Source organism: Acanthisitta chloris, unplaced genomic scaffold, assembly GCF_000695815.1.
Source record: "Acanthisitta chloris isolate BGI_N310 unplaced genomic scaffold, ASM69581v1 scaffold2190, whole genome shotgun sequence".
NCBI lineage: Eukaryota > Metazoa > Chordata > Aves > Passeriformes > Acanthisittidae > Acanthisitta > Acanthisitta chloris.
The window spans coordinates 54943-71993 of NW_008649837.1; the positions used below are offsets into that span (position 1 = coordinate 54943).

The 17051-nt window shown below is 40.0% G+C and overlaps 1 protein-coding gene across 1 annotated transcript in view; it reads left to right on the top strand.

The window, feature by feature from the left end:
• Positions 1 to 17051, top strand: part of USP6NL (USP6 N-terminal like) — a 56253-nt gene that overhangs the window by 5109 nt on the left and 34093 nt on the right. The window contains 1 exon segment of the mRNA XM_009074056.1: positions 14027 to 14066. Coding sequence (XP_009072304.1) covers positions 14027 to 14066 — 40 coding nt within the window.

A 17051-nucleotide genomic window follows, 5' to 3' on the forward strand; every position in this document is an offset into this window, starting at 1 on the left:
GAGAAGTGCCATTCAGTTTTAAAGGGAACATTTTTTTCCTGCAGGAAGCCTAGCAGCAGTGTTTGCATACACAGGCTGTCAGTGTTTGGAAAAGATCTAATATTCTCTTCTAGGAAGTGCAGGTTTGGAACTGCATCTGATGGACATTGATGCTGTACCTGTGGCTGATGGAAGACCAGCAGACCATCTCAGGGGGTTCCCTTGGAGCTCAGATCAGCCTTAGTCTGTAGGAGATGACTTTTGCAATCAAGTATTTTAGGAATGGCAGAAATGCCTAAGATCTCTTCACAGATAGTCATAACAAAAACTGTTTCAACCGGTTTTGGAAATGAAAAAGATGGAATGTGTTTGGTATTCATGAAGAATAAGAGGTTTGTTTGGTGATTCTTTTCTCCTTTTTTTTCCCTCTCTTCTTGTATGTGTTGTGTCTTTTTGGTCAACATTGCATCAAACTACCTCCTTTGTTTTCTTCAGATTGAATCAGAAGCTCTCATTTCGTGCTCAGAATACACACACAGAAGCACCAGAATGTTGCAGTTAAAAAACCAATAACCCAGTAAAAAATAAAAATAAACCCCCTACCCATCAGAACCAAACTGCACACACCCTGCACCCCACAAGAAAAGCAGTTCCTTTCTGTCCTGCAACCTGACTAAATGTTAATGTTCTCAGTATTTTCACTGTGGGCTGTTCTTTCAGTGACTGATACTTCTATTTGCAGTTTTTCTAGCAGCAGCCATTGATAAGAGAATAACCTCAGGGAAAAACCTAAAGGAATTTCTGAGTGTCTTCAAGCTCATAGCAGGCATTCCAATAATGCCTCAGGATCTGGGATTTGCCCCTTCCCCCTCCTTGAATTCTTTAGTTGATTTATTACTACTTTAGGATGGTTAAAAAACCTGCTAAAATAAATAGAATAAATTCCTTGGGCAGTGGCAACTTTCCTACTACTACTAGGAACATTTAAAAAGTTATTTCTTTAAGCTGACAGTTGAAATAATATCTATACTCATTTGTTTATTGGTCTATTTAGCAGTGACAATTTTATATGCATTTTTTTATAGTTTAAAAGTCATTAGTGGTCTCAAAGCAGCAAAGGAAAGAAATCCAAATGGCAGTCAATATTTTGTAAACAAATAACAATTTAAGCTTGAAGGTCATTGAAGCACATATTTAAAGATTTATTTTTCATTAATATATCCTTGTATTTATTTTTTGTCAAACTCCAGTTAGCTACAAGGGCAAAATGACTTTATGCCTTGCCCTTCCTCCCTGCCCTATATGAGGTTGAATGGTCACAAGAGCATTGACTGATTGGTGTTTGCAAAATAGCCTAAACTTTGTACGTGATCCTAAAATAGGATGGAAGCTGAAAACAGCATTTTGCCACTCTAAAGGTTAAGACCAGTTTAAAGAGCTGATCCTCTTTGGGACCTTTCAACACTAGGCCATCAAGGAGCAGATAAGCCAAACAGCCTTGGTGTCTCCCTAGGATGGCACAGAAAGCAAAAACATTAGGTACTGGAAAAAGGTTCTTCACCCAGAGGGTGTTTGGGCACTGGAACATCTCCCCAGGAAGTGGTCACAGCTACAAGCCTGACAGAGCTCAAGGAGTTTGGACAATGCTCATAGGTACAGGGTGTGATTTTTGGGGTTGTCCTGTGCAGGGCCAAGAGTTGGACTTGTGATCCTTGTGTGTCCCTTCCAACTCAGGATAGTCTGTGAGTAAAATGTGAGCAAATCCAAACAGCTAGAAGGCATCTGTACTTAGGTCACCACACAGATATGTCCCTGGTCAATATGCTGACAGGTTCTGAGGAGCTTTAGTCTGAAATCTGTAAGGTGTTGAACAGCATTCACCTCTTGGAACTAGTGATTTCAGTCCTTCATCAGATAGTGACCAAGCAAAAGTATTTTAAAAAAATAGTAAGTCCTACACCTTTCATTTTTAACTAGCAGTTAGGGTTTATATTATCTGGTCTAAGTGTCCTTGTGTGTATGTTCTCGATGAGCCTTCTGTCCTCCTGTCTCTGTCCATCACCCAGCTGTGAGGGAGAACTTCAATTTTCTTTTATAAAAAAGCTTTTCAAACTGCACTTGTGTTTTTCTAAGTGTCATGAAAACAGCTTTTTGGAATTTGGGGCAGGTGCAGCTCAAGGCCAAACTTTACTATTCCTCATTAGGAAACAGAGATTCTGATTAAGATATGCTGACTAATATATTGCTGGAAGTGTTATATGTGTTCAGATCTTAATAGATGCAAAGTAGAAATAACAGAAGAAACTGCAATTTATTTGCTGCAACTTTTCAAGAACTTTTTTCTTTCCAGTGTTCACTGATGAGTGCCAACAATGGAATTATCCTGGTAACTTTTGGTAATGAGCTGTGAAACCGTAAGCAGCCATGACATCACTCAAAAAAATTGAAAAATACTTTTATTTCTCTGACCTGTGCCATATGAAGTATTTTCAGGCCTTGTTATTATCAAGATCTGTGTTAACTTACATCAGTAATTGTCTTACAGCAATAACCAATATTGTCATGTTTTGTGGTCTAACTCGGGTGATTCAGTTTAAACATGTTTTTCCTTTCAACTTCCCTCAATAAATGGGAACTGGGTATGTATGTGCAGTGTGGTAGATGCTCTTACGGTGATAAATATTCCAGGATCAGCCTAGTGAGGTTGGGCAGGTTGGAGGTTTATTCTGCAAGGTTTTTTGTTAGTCTTTTTTTTTTCTTTTTCCTAGAGAAGAAAACTCTGCACAATAAAAATAGTAGTGGTAAAAAATGCAGATGTGATCCACCCCTCACCCCATTCACGAGCCAGTCTTCAAAATTTGGATTAGATTCTTGTGCTGCTCTTACAGTAGTTCTGTGCAGCTGATTCTGATGGAATTGTACCAATTCACAGCAGCTGAGAGTGACTCACACTCATAGTCTTTATCCCATGGGTCTATTAAAGTGAACATGCTTTGAGAGTAGTTTGCTAATGATGGAGATTATCGTGTTGCCGGAGGCAGTTTTCCAGGAGCGGAATTCATTCTTTCTTTTGCTGAGTTAGAAACCTACCTGCTCTTCTCCATCAAACTTCACTCTTTGAGGAAAAAAACCCCACCAAAAACCAAACCAAAAACCTATTGCATTTTGATTAGCTCTAACACATTTCTACAGCATGCTCCAAAAATACGGAGCAAAGAAATGGAAAGCTCAGTCAAGGATGGTGAGATACTCTATTAAAATGTCTCCAAATGAAGCTATTGATTTCCTCCCCCCCAGCCAAGCAGAATTATTTTAGCCTGAACTTTTTAATAGGGAACAATATGATGAGCAGCCTCTCATTCTGTTGCTTGGTAATTTGTATGTATCCTTGCTGGAAAAATAGTCCTTGTCTCTAAAGTGTTCTTTGTTCATGCCTTAGTATTTTCTCCAGTGTGCCTGTTAACCACGTGTCCAACTCTTGCACAGCTCTCCCTGCTGATTTGGGTGGGTACATGAGTGAGGTCTCTCCAAATAAGATCTGTAAGCATTGGTCTCTGAGGGTTCTTGGCAGCAAAAGAAGTTCTGCTGAACTTTTGGGTAATAGAAATTAAAGAAAGAGGTATGGTAGCTGTAATTAGCTAATAATAAAAGTAGAATTAAAAAATAGAGATTTTGTATCGTTTTAATTTCAATTTTTTAGCAGAAATGTCTGCACATCAAAGCTTAAGGAAAGAGCTGCAAGTATACTAGGTGACTTGCAAAGTTACTGTTCACAGTGACGTGCAGTGCTGATCCTTAATTTTCTAGGCACAGTAGGTTTTGTCTAACATGTTAAGTGATATATTGGATGTTCCAAAAAAGCAATGAAATAGTTATTCTTAACTGTTCAATTAGAAATATGAATCTTACTGCATGTTATTTATCCTGGTCATTCAGCAGGGACTTGCTGTCGCTTTCCTCTCTTTTCTTCTCAGCTCTGAGAGACAGGGTCAGACCTGCTTGTCAGGAGAGTGGCTTAACTCCTCCCTCCCTTGGGAATAAGTGCTCCAAGTTCAGCCTCTTCCAGCTGCCGAAGACAAATCTTTATTTAAAAACAGTTCAGATTTCAGAGAAAAGTTTTGTCTTAATTTTCTTTCTCCTAAATATATGAATGTGCATCGTTTTGTGTAGAATTTTTCATGTGGCATTTAAAAATTTACCATGAGAACTCAACTGGAATCTGGTACTATGTGCCATGTGTTCTCCCCTTGCAGATGTGATACACTTGCCTAGGCTGATTTTGCTCCAAAGTATTCATTGCTAATCATAATACTGAGGAACTGCTGTTTAAAAGAAAAACTCCAACCACGAATTTCAGCTCTATTTAACATTCTCTGCTTTTGCCCTAATGTACACTGAGGATATGATCTTTATTTAAGGAGAGAAGTGGAAGCTTTCGTGGGTTAGTAACTGAGATTCAAAATGTCTTTTTTAGGTCCATCTCTTAGCATTAGACAAATACTTTTTTTCTTTGCGTGCTTCCACAGGGAACTACTTTTCAAAGGGTATTTTAATTGCATTCTCTGTGACAAAGCCACTGTGTATCCACGATTTATGGAGTTCTGATACGCTGAAACGAGTCCCTGCTTACTGTCCAATGGTGAAGTGATGGGGCTAAGTGGCAATTTTAGTGGCAATTATATTGAAACATCACTGACAGTGGAAGAGTACATTGGACCTGCTGTAAAATTTGCATAGTCCTTATTTATTCTGACTGAGTTTATGGCTCTGCTTCCAGGATGGGCAGTGGACTTTGATCTCTGTCTCCAGTTGTGGTGGTGGTTGTGTTGTGATCCTTCTCTTTGCATTGAGGCATTTGAGCTTACATCCAAAAGCACGAGATGTGTGGGGCAGTTTGCAGTATTTGCTTCCTTAAATCAATGTCTTATTTTGCAATAGAAACGTTGGTTTAGAATGTGTTTTGGTTAAGATGAGGAAACTCTTCGGTGCTTTTGTTGTTTGTTTTTTCTCACGCCTGCCATTTTAACAAGTGTTTTTTTTCCAGCCTGATGGTGACAGTGGTTGTTTATTTAAAGCTGTTTCGTGAAAGTTGTCTAAAGCAGACTCAGCAGAGGGAGAGGAACCAGACCACCTCTCTTGGATGGTCATCTGTGAGCTTCACAGTCATGTAGGGTCTTAGAGTATTTGTGTTCTTGGTGGTAGGACTTCAGCAGGCGGAGGAGGAGGAGGCGGGGCCATACTCCTGGCTTTGGGAAAAAAAAACTGGGTTTGGCCTCGTCACTGGCCGAGGCAGGTTGGCTTTAGAACCTCCTGAAGATGAGGAGGCTGTTGGAACCCAGAATTGCCTCATTTTCTGCAAGCCTTGAAGGCATTTTGGACCCATTAGAAGAGAAGCCAACCACCTGTAGTTTGAACAAGAGCTGAGAAAGCTACCTCCTGTGTAGGTATTTATAGCCAAAAAAGGAAAGTAGGAGGATTTCAGGTGTAGCTTTCTCTGACATGTTTTTGTTGCCAAGTTAATTTTTGCTTCTCTTGGAAAATGAGAAGCTTTGCTCATGTGCTGTGCCCTCGTGGTTGCAAACATTTTTTAATATCTATGTACCTAGAAGTTACCAGTGAACTTTCCTGTGATTTGGACAGCAAATTTCAGTTCCTTTACAAAAGTATTTAAGATGTTCTTTTCTTACATTAAGATGAGCAAAACTTAAAGTTGGAGTTTTAAAGAGTAATTTGAAAGGGGTTTTGGTGATTTCCCCCCCCCCCCCTTTTAAATTTTATTTGTTTCCCTTGTGTTACCTTGGTAATCTAGCATATGGTTCTTCTACGGCTCTCCCTTCATGCAGGTTCTTCCTGGGGAAGGAAGAGATGTTCTGTTGTTATTTGCTGTAATTCAGAATGGAATGGACTTTGTTTTTCTTAAAACTGTGCCACAATGGTCCTCGTTTCTTTAGCTTATTCTTAAGACTGGAGTTGAAATTTGAATTTTAAATCCACTCTTTCAGCTGAGTTAGTCCAGGCTGTCACTCCTCCAATCCTCTGCAGATGCAGGAAGAAATGAGGTGAATGCAATCCTGCAGACTTGATGGCAAACACAAGTTAGCTGCAGGATAATTTCTGCCAGCTAAGGACAAATATGTTTTTGTTAACAGCTGCTGCTATTTGATATGAGTAAAAGATCACCCGCTGTGTAGTAGGAATTCACAAAGTACTTCCTTGTATGAAAAGAACTATGAGATAGCAGAACTGAAAAAAATGATTGAATATCTTAATATGGTTTAATTTATACAACATTCACAAAGCGATAGGCCTTGGCTTTGAGTTGCTGCTTAAGCTCTAAAGCGGAAGTGTTTTGCATAATCATTATTACCACACATATTTCCTCCTATATTTAGCATTTAGAGAAGATTAAGAATGTAGGAGATGGGCAGAGTGTGTTTCCCTGGCACAGGTTAAGGATGCTGAGAGAGGTCTGAGGCGACGGTTTTTAGAAGCGCAAAGATGCTGCCACTCAACCCAAGTGAAGGACCCACCAAAAATGGGATCTGAGACCACCCAAGATAATGCCATAAAAGAAGCAAATGTAGGTGCATAAAGCTTTGAGCATCAGCAGTGGACAGATAAATATTGCTGGAGCACTACTGTCTCAGTTAATTGACATTGAGATATGCTTTGCATAGCCCATGAATTTTGAAGCTGCCAGCACAGCAAGGCCTTGATTGCTGTTAATCTGCAGTGCAAGTGATCTGCACAGGAACTAAACTTTGAGCAGTCAGTGCCTACAAGCAGAATTTACGTATTCAAGGAAGAATCTGAGGTGTCTTCACATTTGTCAAATGTAAATTAGAAGCAAGGCGAAGAGATCCATTTTTTTTCATCTATCTCTTAGACTCTTGAGAGTTGTAAGGTAGTTGGGACTGATTTTTATCTTTAAAAAAACCCCTACTTGGTGTGTGATTCTGAAAAGACCTTTTTAACCTCAGTGTTTATTTAGGTACGATTAAAGTGACATCCAAAGTCGCTGGAAGTGTTGACCTGCTCAATTAAGCACATTGTAGATTTTCTCAAAGGTTTTCTGATTCCAAACTGGGAAAACTTTGAAGTTTGCATATAGAACATGTCTTTTACTAGAGACACAGGAAAGCACCTGTTTGGCAGTGAAAATACAGGTACTTTTTTGCTGCTTGGGAGGTGATTACTTCACTGTACAGGTTTTATTGCCAGTATGAGAAACGATCAAGAAATTTATAGCAAAGTACTACTAAAAAGTCACTATTTTGAGATTTGATTGAATTTGAGAAAACTTTTGATTTTATTTTATCTTATCTCCAATGTGGTGCATTAGTTGAGCCTTCCTGGACAGGAATTATGTGTTCATGGCACTGTGCTGTTACTTCCTGGCAGCAACATCCACAGAATCCACAGAAAATAATTGCAGCTAAATCTTAGTCACAAAATCACATGTGGTCCAATCTTTTGCCAGCATTAAATTCTTGCTTGCAGCATATTTCCTGATAATTATATTGTGGAATATCACATTGGCTTACCCCATATGTTAATTAATTGCTTTGGCTTGTTTATGGATTTGAACAAAACTTCTGAAAGCTGTTTTTTAATTTGCTGTAGTCACCACCCCCATACTGTGCAGAGGTTGTTTGGTGAAAATTCAAAGTGGATGATTACAGTCACAAAGTGCCAATTAATTTGAGAGACAGACACAGTCAAAATTGGGAGTTATGTAGGTAGATTGTGAAATGGGAAGATGGAAGTGAGCCCTAGAATTTTATCTGTGGGAAACAGCAATTTTCTGACTTTCTCCTTAATATGCTCAGAAATCTTTTCCATGTGTTATTGGGTTTGAAAATGACACTCTTGCCTTTAATTTCCTCTCAAAAGTTGGAAAATTAAAGCAATCATTCATTATCAGGATTCCTCTGAAAATTAGAGTAAAGGATCTGAATTAACACTGTGTTGTGCTTTGGATTTGTGTTGTAAAGAGTAGAATAACTTTATTACAGGTCTAAAGAAGGGCAAAACGTGGAAATACTGTTTTATTTCTACTTAGAATGGTTAATGAGGGTTCTTCAGCTGACTTCAGAAAACAGTTTGCTTTGAGCCTACCTTGTGCCATAACACAGACATCAAATCACTCATTACAGTGCTGTGTCCTGTGAATTACACAATTAGCTTATTTATCTTCTCTTCCATCAGACAATAGCTGAAAAAGGTCTCACAAACTTAGCATGGAAACCAGTGTGGATGTACTTGGAACAGGCTGTATATGTGCATAAAATAAGGTGTGATTCTGTTGCAAAGCACTGTCATAACCATCCATAGTACTGTGTATTGCTCTGACAGCTTGATGTGCTGTGACTCAGACACTGAAGGGGAGGCAGACCTCAGGGAACACCTAGTTAGTGTGTTTATTGCTGCAGAATTGGTTTCCCTGTGTGAATATACTCATTTTTTTGTCTAGTAAAGCTATAGACTCCTACAACTCACTGCTGACAAATTACACAGCCTAAGAACTGTTCCTACTTGGGAAGATTTACTCTTTCCTAATACACCCACACCTGGGGACTGTAACGTTCCAATTTGTTACTCAGCAATCTGAGTTCTGTATTGTGCAGCAAAACAACCTCATTTGTACTAAAGCTTCTCATGTTCAGGCACCTGTCAACTGAATTCTTCCCTTCTTGTATGTTCCTGAGCACGATCACTCGTCCTGAATTCATTTCTTGACACTTTTGATTTTGATTTTTTTGCCTTACTAATGGTTTTGTGGACGTTTCACTCACAATTCCTGTGTTTTAGGTTGTTTTGGGGTTTTTTTTCCCCAAAAAAATTCCTTTAAAATAAGTCTCCCGGGTAGTCACAAGTATGTTTTCCTCATGGATTTAAACACTAAAGATTGCATCACAAAAGAAAAACTGAATGCACAGCATCTGTTTCTTCATGACTAACTCAATGAGACTGTGAAGACAAGTGTTCTGCAAGAAACTTTTCCCACCTTGTATTTAATATGTGACACCAAATATGATTTCAAAACACTTTTCAGCTAAAACGTGATACCAGGTGATGCTATTGCACTTAGTAGTACTTTGAGGAGAGCATGAGAAAATAATTGAGGAGGAGTTTGAAGAACTATTTAGCATAGGCACTGCACCACAGGCTTTGTGGGTGTTCCAGTTTTTAATGGTTGTGTTATGCTGAGTTCAGTAATACAGAATAGTGGATGTAATTGACTTTTTAACGAAGTAATGACTTGCATGTATCACAGTTGTTCCTGCAAGCAGTTCAGGATAAAGAGCCCCAAAGTTCCTCACAGTGCAGTGACTCATTCTCTCTGGGGTAAGAAAGACCAGAGCAAGCAGAGAGGGTTTTTAAGCAAGGGCTGTTTGAAATAGAAATGATGAGAAGCAAAAATACAGTTTAGCTAGGAATTTTGACTGCAGCAGTTCTCTGGGCAAGTAAGATTTGTGGTAAAGATTTTTAGTCTTATTACGGTCAATTTTTGCCACTTTATTTTTTGCAGATGAAATTTGACTGTTAGGATTCTTACAACTTGTAACTGTGAAGAATTGAATTGCTCCTCTGGAATTTGCAGTTCTGGGGTTATCAGTGAATCAAGACTGCTGAGTATTGCATCTTCCATCCTCAGCTGAAGCTGCAAAGGATAGAGGAGGTTTTACATTCCTTAAATTTGTTTAAGCCAAACTAGTGCTGTGATTTGAGCCAGCAGGGAAGATATTTGGGATTTAAATACAGATGTGAGAAAAGAATAAATCTTGACGAGTGACAAATACAAGAAAGTCTTTCCTTGTGTTTGTATTGAACAAGTATTTCAAAGTGCTGTCTAAAGAGAACTGATTCAAGCAGCAGCACTGGGTAGGTGACTCTAAGCTTGTTAATTCTCAGGCTTTTCAATTTCTTTAAGCCACCACTGTTACTCGAGGAGGCTAATTGCAACACATAGCTTAATGGTTAGAACCACAGATCTGCATATTTGGTGTTCTGAGGTGTCAGATATTTATGCATTGAAGATTAATATTTCTTTTAAGTTATCTTGAAATATTCATGAAAACCTGTGTTAGCTATCGTGGTGGGTTCAAAGATGTGAAATCCATTCAGCCTTATCATGTCATAAAAAAAGAGGTGTTTTCAATCACTTCCTTGTCATTCAAACTGAAGTCCTGTTGCTTTGAACTTAGAGACCTTAAAATCCTCACCAGAAGGTGGAAATAGTCCAGATTGGAAGTCAGGAAGGTGACTTTGGGGCAGTCCTGCAGATAGATCACAGGCAGTGAGGGGCATGGGTAGAGGTCCTGAGTCCCAGTCAAACCTGTGAGATGTTTTTGAGGAGCCTCTAGGAGGAAGCCCAACATCTGCTTTACTCCTTATTGGAGGTGGAATTTGGTCCCACTGTTCTGAGGCTCTCAAACTTGTAGATAGCATCTTCACACCTTTCTCTGGTGGTGTGATTCCAGAGCTGCTTGGCAGTGCCAGCCAGAGCCCTGAGTGCTGTGAGCATCCACTGGGGCCTGCCCAGCCTGCAGCTGGGGGAGGCTCTTGGCCCCGTGCTGGACCACAGACCCAGACCAGTGGGTTGATGCGGATTGAGCAGGTTTCTTTATTGTGGGCAGTACAGTGTTAACATTCTGTTTCTGCTAAGCGAGACCTTGTTTTCATGAGCTCAGTTATAAGCATCTCTGTGACTCCTCCTTGGGATATCAAGGATTGTGTGGTTCCAAGCTAATTACGTTAATCAGTTCTGTTCTCTCTGTATCCCCTAAATGAATATTACTTGAGCTATTAAAGGCAAGCAGCCATCCTAGGGCAGGATATGGCTCTATTATGTTAATATTGTTGACTGCTTCACATTACTATTTGGTGAAGTACGCAGATAAAACCAGGGAAAAATGCAAGTTTAAATAGACTGGGGACACTGGGAGAAGATTCAACATTAAAAGAAGTGATGAAGGTATAACAGTATCAGATTGGCTGGGCTGGGGAGGGAAGGGAAAGATTCATCATTATAAAAAAAAGTAGAAGGTACAATAAAATAATGTTGATTAATAGACCTGAATTGCTTTTGTCTCTGATCCCAGCCAATGTTTTAAAAAAAGTGTCTAATGTTCTTCTGCACAGAAAACACATACACTAAATGGAAATGTATTTATTTAAAATACCTTTAAGGCCTTGAGAGAGTTGGTTTGCCCACTGTGCCTTTGCCTCAGTCCTCGCAGGATAGAGTTGAATATTTATGCAAGTGAGTACATGGGTGTAGCTAGTTAGCTGAGGGGAAGATCTCCAGGAACTCGTGTGTTCCAGTCCAGTGAGTTCCTGTGCAGCCTGGGGCGATTCCCTCAGCTCCTGCTCTGTGTGCCTGGTGCTCAGTGTCTTGGGAATGAAAACACGGGGCTGGCTTAACGTGCTCCTGTGGAATTTCAGCTGGGGTATGTGGTATTAGTGCATAGCTGTGCAGCGACGGAAATAACAAGGAATGTGGGCACAAATTTGCTGTTGGGTTAATTTAATGAGGGAGTGCAGTGTCTGCTTCCCAGGACATAAGAGCCACATTTTCCTGCTCAGTAGCTTCAGCTACTCTCAGAGGAGAGGCTGAGGGAGCTGGGGGTGTTCAGCCTGGAGAAGAGGAGGCTCAGGGGAGACCTTATCACCCTCTGCACCTCCCTGACAGGAGGTTGGAGTCAGGTGGGGGTTGGTCTCTTCTCCCAGGCAACCAGCAGCAGGACAAGAGGGCACAGACTCAAGCTCTGCCAGGGAAGGTTTAGGTTGGATATTAGGAAGAGATTTTTTTATGGAGAGAGTGCTCAGGCATTGGAATGGGCTGCCCAGGGAGGTGATGGATTCACCATCCCTGGAGGTTTTCAAGCTGAGACTGGATGTGGCACTTAGTGCCATGGTCTAGTGACCATGATAGGGTTGGACTCAATGATCTTGGAGGTCTTTTCCAACCCTCTTGATTCTGTGATTCAGCCATGCTGGATTTGTGCACGTTACTGGTAACCTGCAAAATTAGCAAAGAGCAATTCCTTAATAAATCATTGCAGTTCATTCTTGCTTTGTGATAAAGTAAGATTTGATTAATCTTTTGTGTGCTCAGTTTCCATGGTGGATCAGCCAATGTGAAGATGAGCTGTCAAGTGGTACCAGTGAAGCAGAGGAGCTGCAGTGTCCAGTGGGACTCTGCAGGGACATGCAGCTGTTGGATCGGTGTCTTGCACACATGTGGTGGCTCTGGAGGAGAAAGAGTTTGTTGTGTGCTTGGGCAGCTGCTGGTGTGACCTCGTGGGGCTGTGAAGAATGAGGCTGCTGTGAGAGGCTGGTGGAGGGTAGGCAGGGCATGTAACTGGCTCTAAAGAATTGGAGTTTGAAGTGATGTGGAAAAGCTTAGCAATCTTTATACTTCAAACCAAACGACAGCCACCCCAAGCAGATTGTACTAAATTGAATTTTTTCTTCCCCTTTGCTTTTTTTTCCCACTTGAGATAAGCTGAATTTCTAGCTGGTATTTGACATGTAAAGGGCTTTCAGTATTTGATTTAGGTGTATGAGAATGTGCACAATACTATAAATTTCTAACATTTGCAGCCCCAGGTAGCACTGAAAATAGGCAGTTTTAGATGTTAATCAAGACTTTTTTTGATTTTGATGTTGTTCGCTGAGTAAATTTTCAGATACTTGGAAAATGCTTCTAAATGAACAGATTATGCTTTTTGCAATGCTGCTCAAAAGGAACAGTCTTTCGGTTTTAAAATTTGTCCCTGGGCTGTGTACTGGAAACTTTGACTTGTGTGTGTGGTCTCTGAAAAGGTGTTGATTGGAACAAGCCTTTCCATTAGATGAAGTAATTGAAATGTAGTTCTTTATTCAGGTATAACTTCTGAATCTGAAACAGCATCTTTGAAATGAAATAAATGAGACTGAAGACAATTCAAGCATTTTGCATCACACTCTTCTTACACTGATTGACAGCAGCTCCTTCTGTAGCTTTCCCAACTCTTCTTGTTGCCCTTGCAGAGGTTTGCTCAGGTCTAAAACACTAGGGTTTAATGGCCTCACATAGGAAACGATAGTGATGTGGGTGTCAGGTTTTTCCATAATATCAAGACTCACTAAGAATTTTCAAAAGGATTTCATATGTTTCCTGCCTTTTAGTCCTTTCTAAACAGGGTTTTGTTGGGTTTGATGTTTATTTGACCTCTGGAACACAAGAATGGGTCTTGCTACTTGCAGATGAGCTGCTGTGTGCTCAGAAGCTGCAGCTGATGAGGGCAGGGCAAGGCAAGTGTGTTTGGCATCTGAGTGGTCCAGTTACTTTTGATAGGAAAAAACACAGGTTCCTTTGATATGAAAAACAGAAGTTAAAGCCCTCAGAATGAAACTAGAGTAATACAAAGTCAGAAGATGTGTGTATTCAAAGGTTGCTTTTCAAGCTTTCAGTTCCTAACCTGCCTTTTGGGGTTAGGCTAGGAAGTGAAAAGACCATAAATTTTAGTGTTAATTAGATACCTATTAACAAATCTGATTTCTCTTCTTTTTTTTTTTTTCCCTGCTACTTTCTGCTTGTTACTTTGAGTTTTGTAGTTTTGAGAACATGAAATGTAACTATTCTAAGTCAAACAAAGTCTCAGTGCTTTTCCTAGAGCACATAAATAAAGGAAGAAAATCTTTCCTTGTATTGGTATTTTACCTAACAGTAGAATGGTCAAATAAGAAAATAAAAAAACACTTGGTTTTCAGTTCAGTAGTACAGCACAGGTGGCTTTTAGAGAAGAAAAAATAAGTTCTTGACCTCTCTTAGTCTATGCCACTACTTTGATTCAGAATCTTAGTTTTGTAGTTAAAATATTACCAGTTTTACTGTGCTGGAAAAATAAATTCCAAGTGTTCCTGTGTGCCATTATCTTTGTTCTTTACAGTTCAGAATTCTTGTTCACTTGCTGCTGTAAATGAAGAACTAGCCTATACAGAAATGATTTTGTGCCAAGATTAACCAAGACTAATACAATTTTGTCTTTGTTTTTAGTCCAGAGGAGCTTCCTGTCCATGATGCAGTGATAGAAAAGGTAAGCCCACTGTCTTCCAGGTTTTTTTACTAGGAAGTAAACATTTAGAGCTTTGCAATTTCTAAAAATATAAATCATTGTGAAATGAATTGATGAAACATTTTAGCAATTTGCATTCCCGAAGAACCATGTTCAAGTCCCACAAGAACTGCCATCCTTGAGGCCACATGAACTTGCCCACAGATCTTAGATTTACTCGTGTCAGCGAGACAGGAGTTTTCCTCACCCATTATATGACCCAGTAAAGGAAATGATACTGAAGTGCTCACACCCAGCTCTGCCCTGAGAGAGTGAGAGCTATTGTCCTGTGTCACCAGCTGTCGTAAGCTGTGCCGGGTGGATGTCCAGGGGAGGTGGTGGCTTGATGCCAAGGTGCACATTGCTGTCCCCTGAGGAGCACAGGGTGCTTTGCTGGTTTGATAAGTGGTGACAGATATCCAGGCTGCCACTGAAACGTGGTGACCTCCCTCCTAATGTTGAGTTGCTGAGCTGGGTGTTTCTGGACATGCAAGTCCTGTGAGCAGCTGGTACTGGTCCTATTTCAAGAATCCTTTTGCTGCTGGAGAGTACTTGAGGATGAGTTTTGGTAATTGATGTGTTGGGAACATGGAAAGCAATAAAAATGATGAGTGAACTAAATTTCTACTTGTCTGGGCCTAGTTACTATGGCTATTTCCCCTTGGTCTGTCAGGCCTGTTGTTATCTCCAAGACTAGATCACATCCTTCTTGCTTGTCTGTAAGAGTTTTCTCTATCACCAGAAAACTCAAAATATTTAAAGCTGTATTTTTAAGTTAGCCCTCTTGGCTGAACAGATCAGTAGAGTGCATGGAAAAGCAATGGAATGACTTGTTCCAAGGCAGCTCAGCTCCTCAAATGTTAAAGAGCAGCTGTGCTTCTGGAAATTATTTTGAGCTTCAGGTGTATGTTGAAGCTGGTCAGAGATGCTTCCTGTAAGGGAATGAAACTTGAGTCCCTTTTGGCTTGCCTTAGCTCACGTGTTTTGGTACATGCAGCCTGAGAGAGTTGTGTTTTGCTGCCATGTTTCATTACATTTAATAGCACAGAGTGTGTGTATAATTCCATTTCCATCAGAAGGACACAGCAGGGGGCTGAGTCTCTGAGCATAAATATTAGGCAGCTTGCAGCTACTCTGGTAGATGTGTTTTGAAGCTCTGATTCACTGTGGCTTTGTAGTTAGCCTTAAATTATTGGGGGAAAGATTGCCTTGGTTCTCTGTCCCATATTGCATTCATGCTGTCTCAAAGTGGCAGCATAGAAACCGTATTTATTGGGTTAATGCTAATTGCAAATCTAGTGTCTTTTTATAGTCATCTAGTGGTGCTCCTGTGTTAGCCTCCTGGTTGTACTCCTGATGGTATCCTGACCTCTGCTGGTCTGAGGTTTATCTGTCTCCTGCCAGCAGGGCTTGAATCTTTACAATTTTCAAGATACCATTCATAGGATAATTAACGTGTCACGTTAATGGAGGCCAAAATTAAAAGCTTTCTGTACTATGTCTTTTGAAGTCACTGGCTTGGCAGAACTATTTATGCTTTTCTTTTGCCTTACTGGTGAATTTTAAAAAGTGTTCCGAAGTCGTGTTTTCATTTCATTTGCAACTCATGTAAAGGGTTGATATCCTTGTGAGTCTTGAATCTCTGTTCTTCATATATTAAAAAAAAAGTTTAAGCTGAGATTTGTGTGTATTTTTGTGTCTGTATTTGTGGTTATAATACCTTTAGTAATTATTACTGTGAATGCAGAGTAATTATTATGCTTCATTACCTTGCTGCTCATTTGGTGACTTCAATGCATCGAGTCATTGTCCTACATTGTGAACTGCTTAACCTTGAGATGAATCCTCCAGCACATCTGAGAGAAAAGTAGGGGAGGAGAGATTTTCTGGAGGAGAAAAGGAGACAACTGATCTCAGGAAATCTGGAGTCTGTGTCTGACTCTTGTTTTAAAGTTCTGTGAAATGTTTTGTAAGTCATTTTCAGCTTGTTAGGTTTTGTCTTTTATTTACTTGATTATGAATTCTCAGGGGAACAGTTCAGCAAGTTTTGGTTTTGTCTGAGGTTTCTGCTGAAGCGTTGCCTTAAGCCTCACCCTGGCACATGTGCCCTCCAGAAAGGTGGAGAGCTGCACACAAGAAGGATTTTTGTCACCAGAACTTCATGCTTTCTTTGCTTTCACTAGTGCATTATTTACTGACACAAGGGTAAGAAGTCCTCTCTGCTTCAATTAGGGATTCTGTTATTCCCTATGGCAAAAATGCTTCAAAGGGTGACATATACTCAGAGGACAGATAAATGAATTTATTTCTTTTTCTTTGGTGGCAGCTACATGGAACTTGCCTGAAAGAGCAGCAGCATTGTTCCTCTGCTCTGCAATGAGCTGCTGCAGATCTGTCCCTGTTTTCAGTGTTGCACCTGTTAGACATGAAAGTGAACATAATTCAGACTGGAAAGAAACAGCTGAAAGTTTTCAACAACTGAACACAGAAATAATTGCTATTTTGACTACAGTAGCATCACTTGAGGATTGGGATAAATCGACACCGAAGATAGAAAAGCTTGAACAAAGATAGGATTGAAGTGAGCTTGTGGCTCAAAAGACCAGAAATCTTGAAAGCAGATCAAACATACAAACAAAAAGACTGTGGGAGCAGATAGGGTTTTATTTTTCTTACCAATTATCTCAACAACCTGTTGAGGGCAAAGACCTTTCCTGACTTCCCATGTTATTCCTGTAATCTAAACTATGCCTAGAGAACATTTGCTTTAAGAGATGTTAAAAATGCTGATTTCTCAAAAGGGGTTGCAAGTGTGAAGGAGAATCAGAAACAGTGTTGTGAAACCCATGAAATCTGGGAAGCAGGAGTTTTTCTGCCCTTTCTCTCTAACGTAACTCTGAAGAAATGTCTTTTAAAATGTTTTTAGAAGGCAAATATGTGAGATATTGCCCAATACAGCAGGAACCT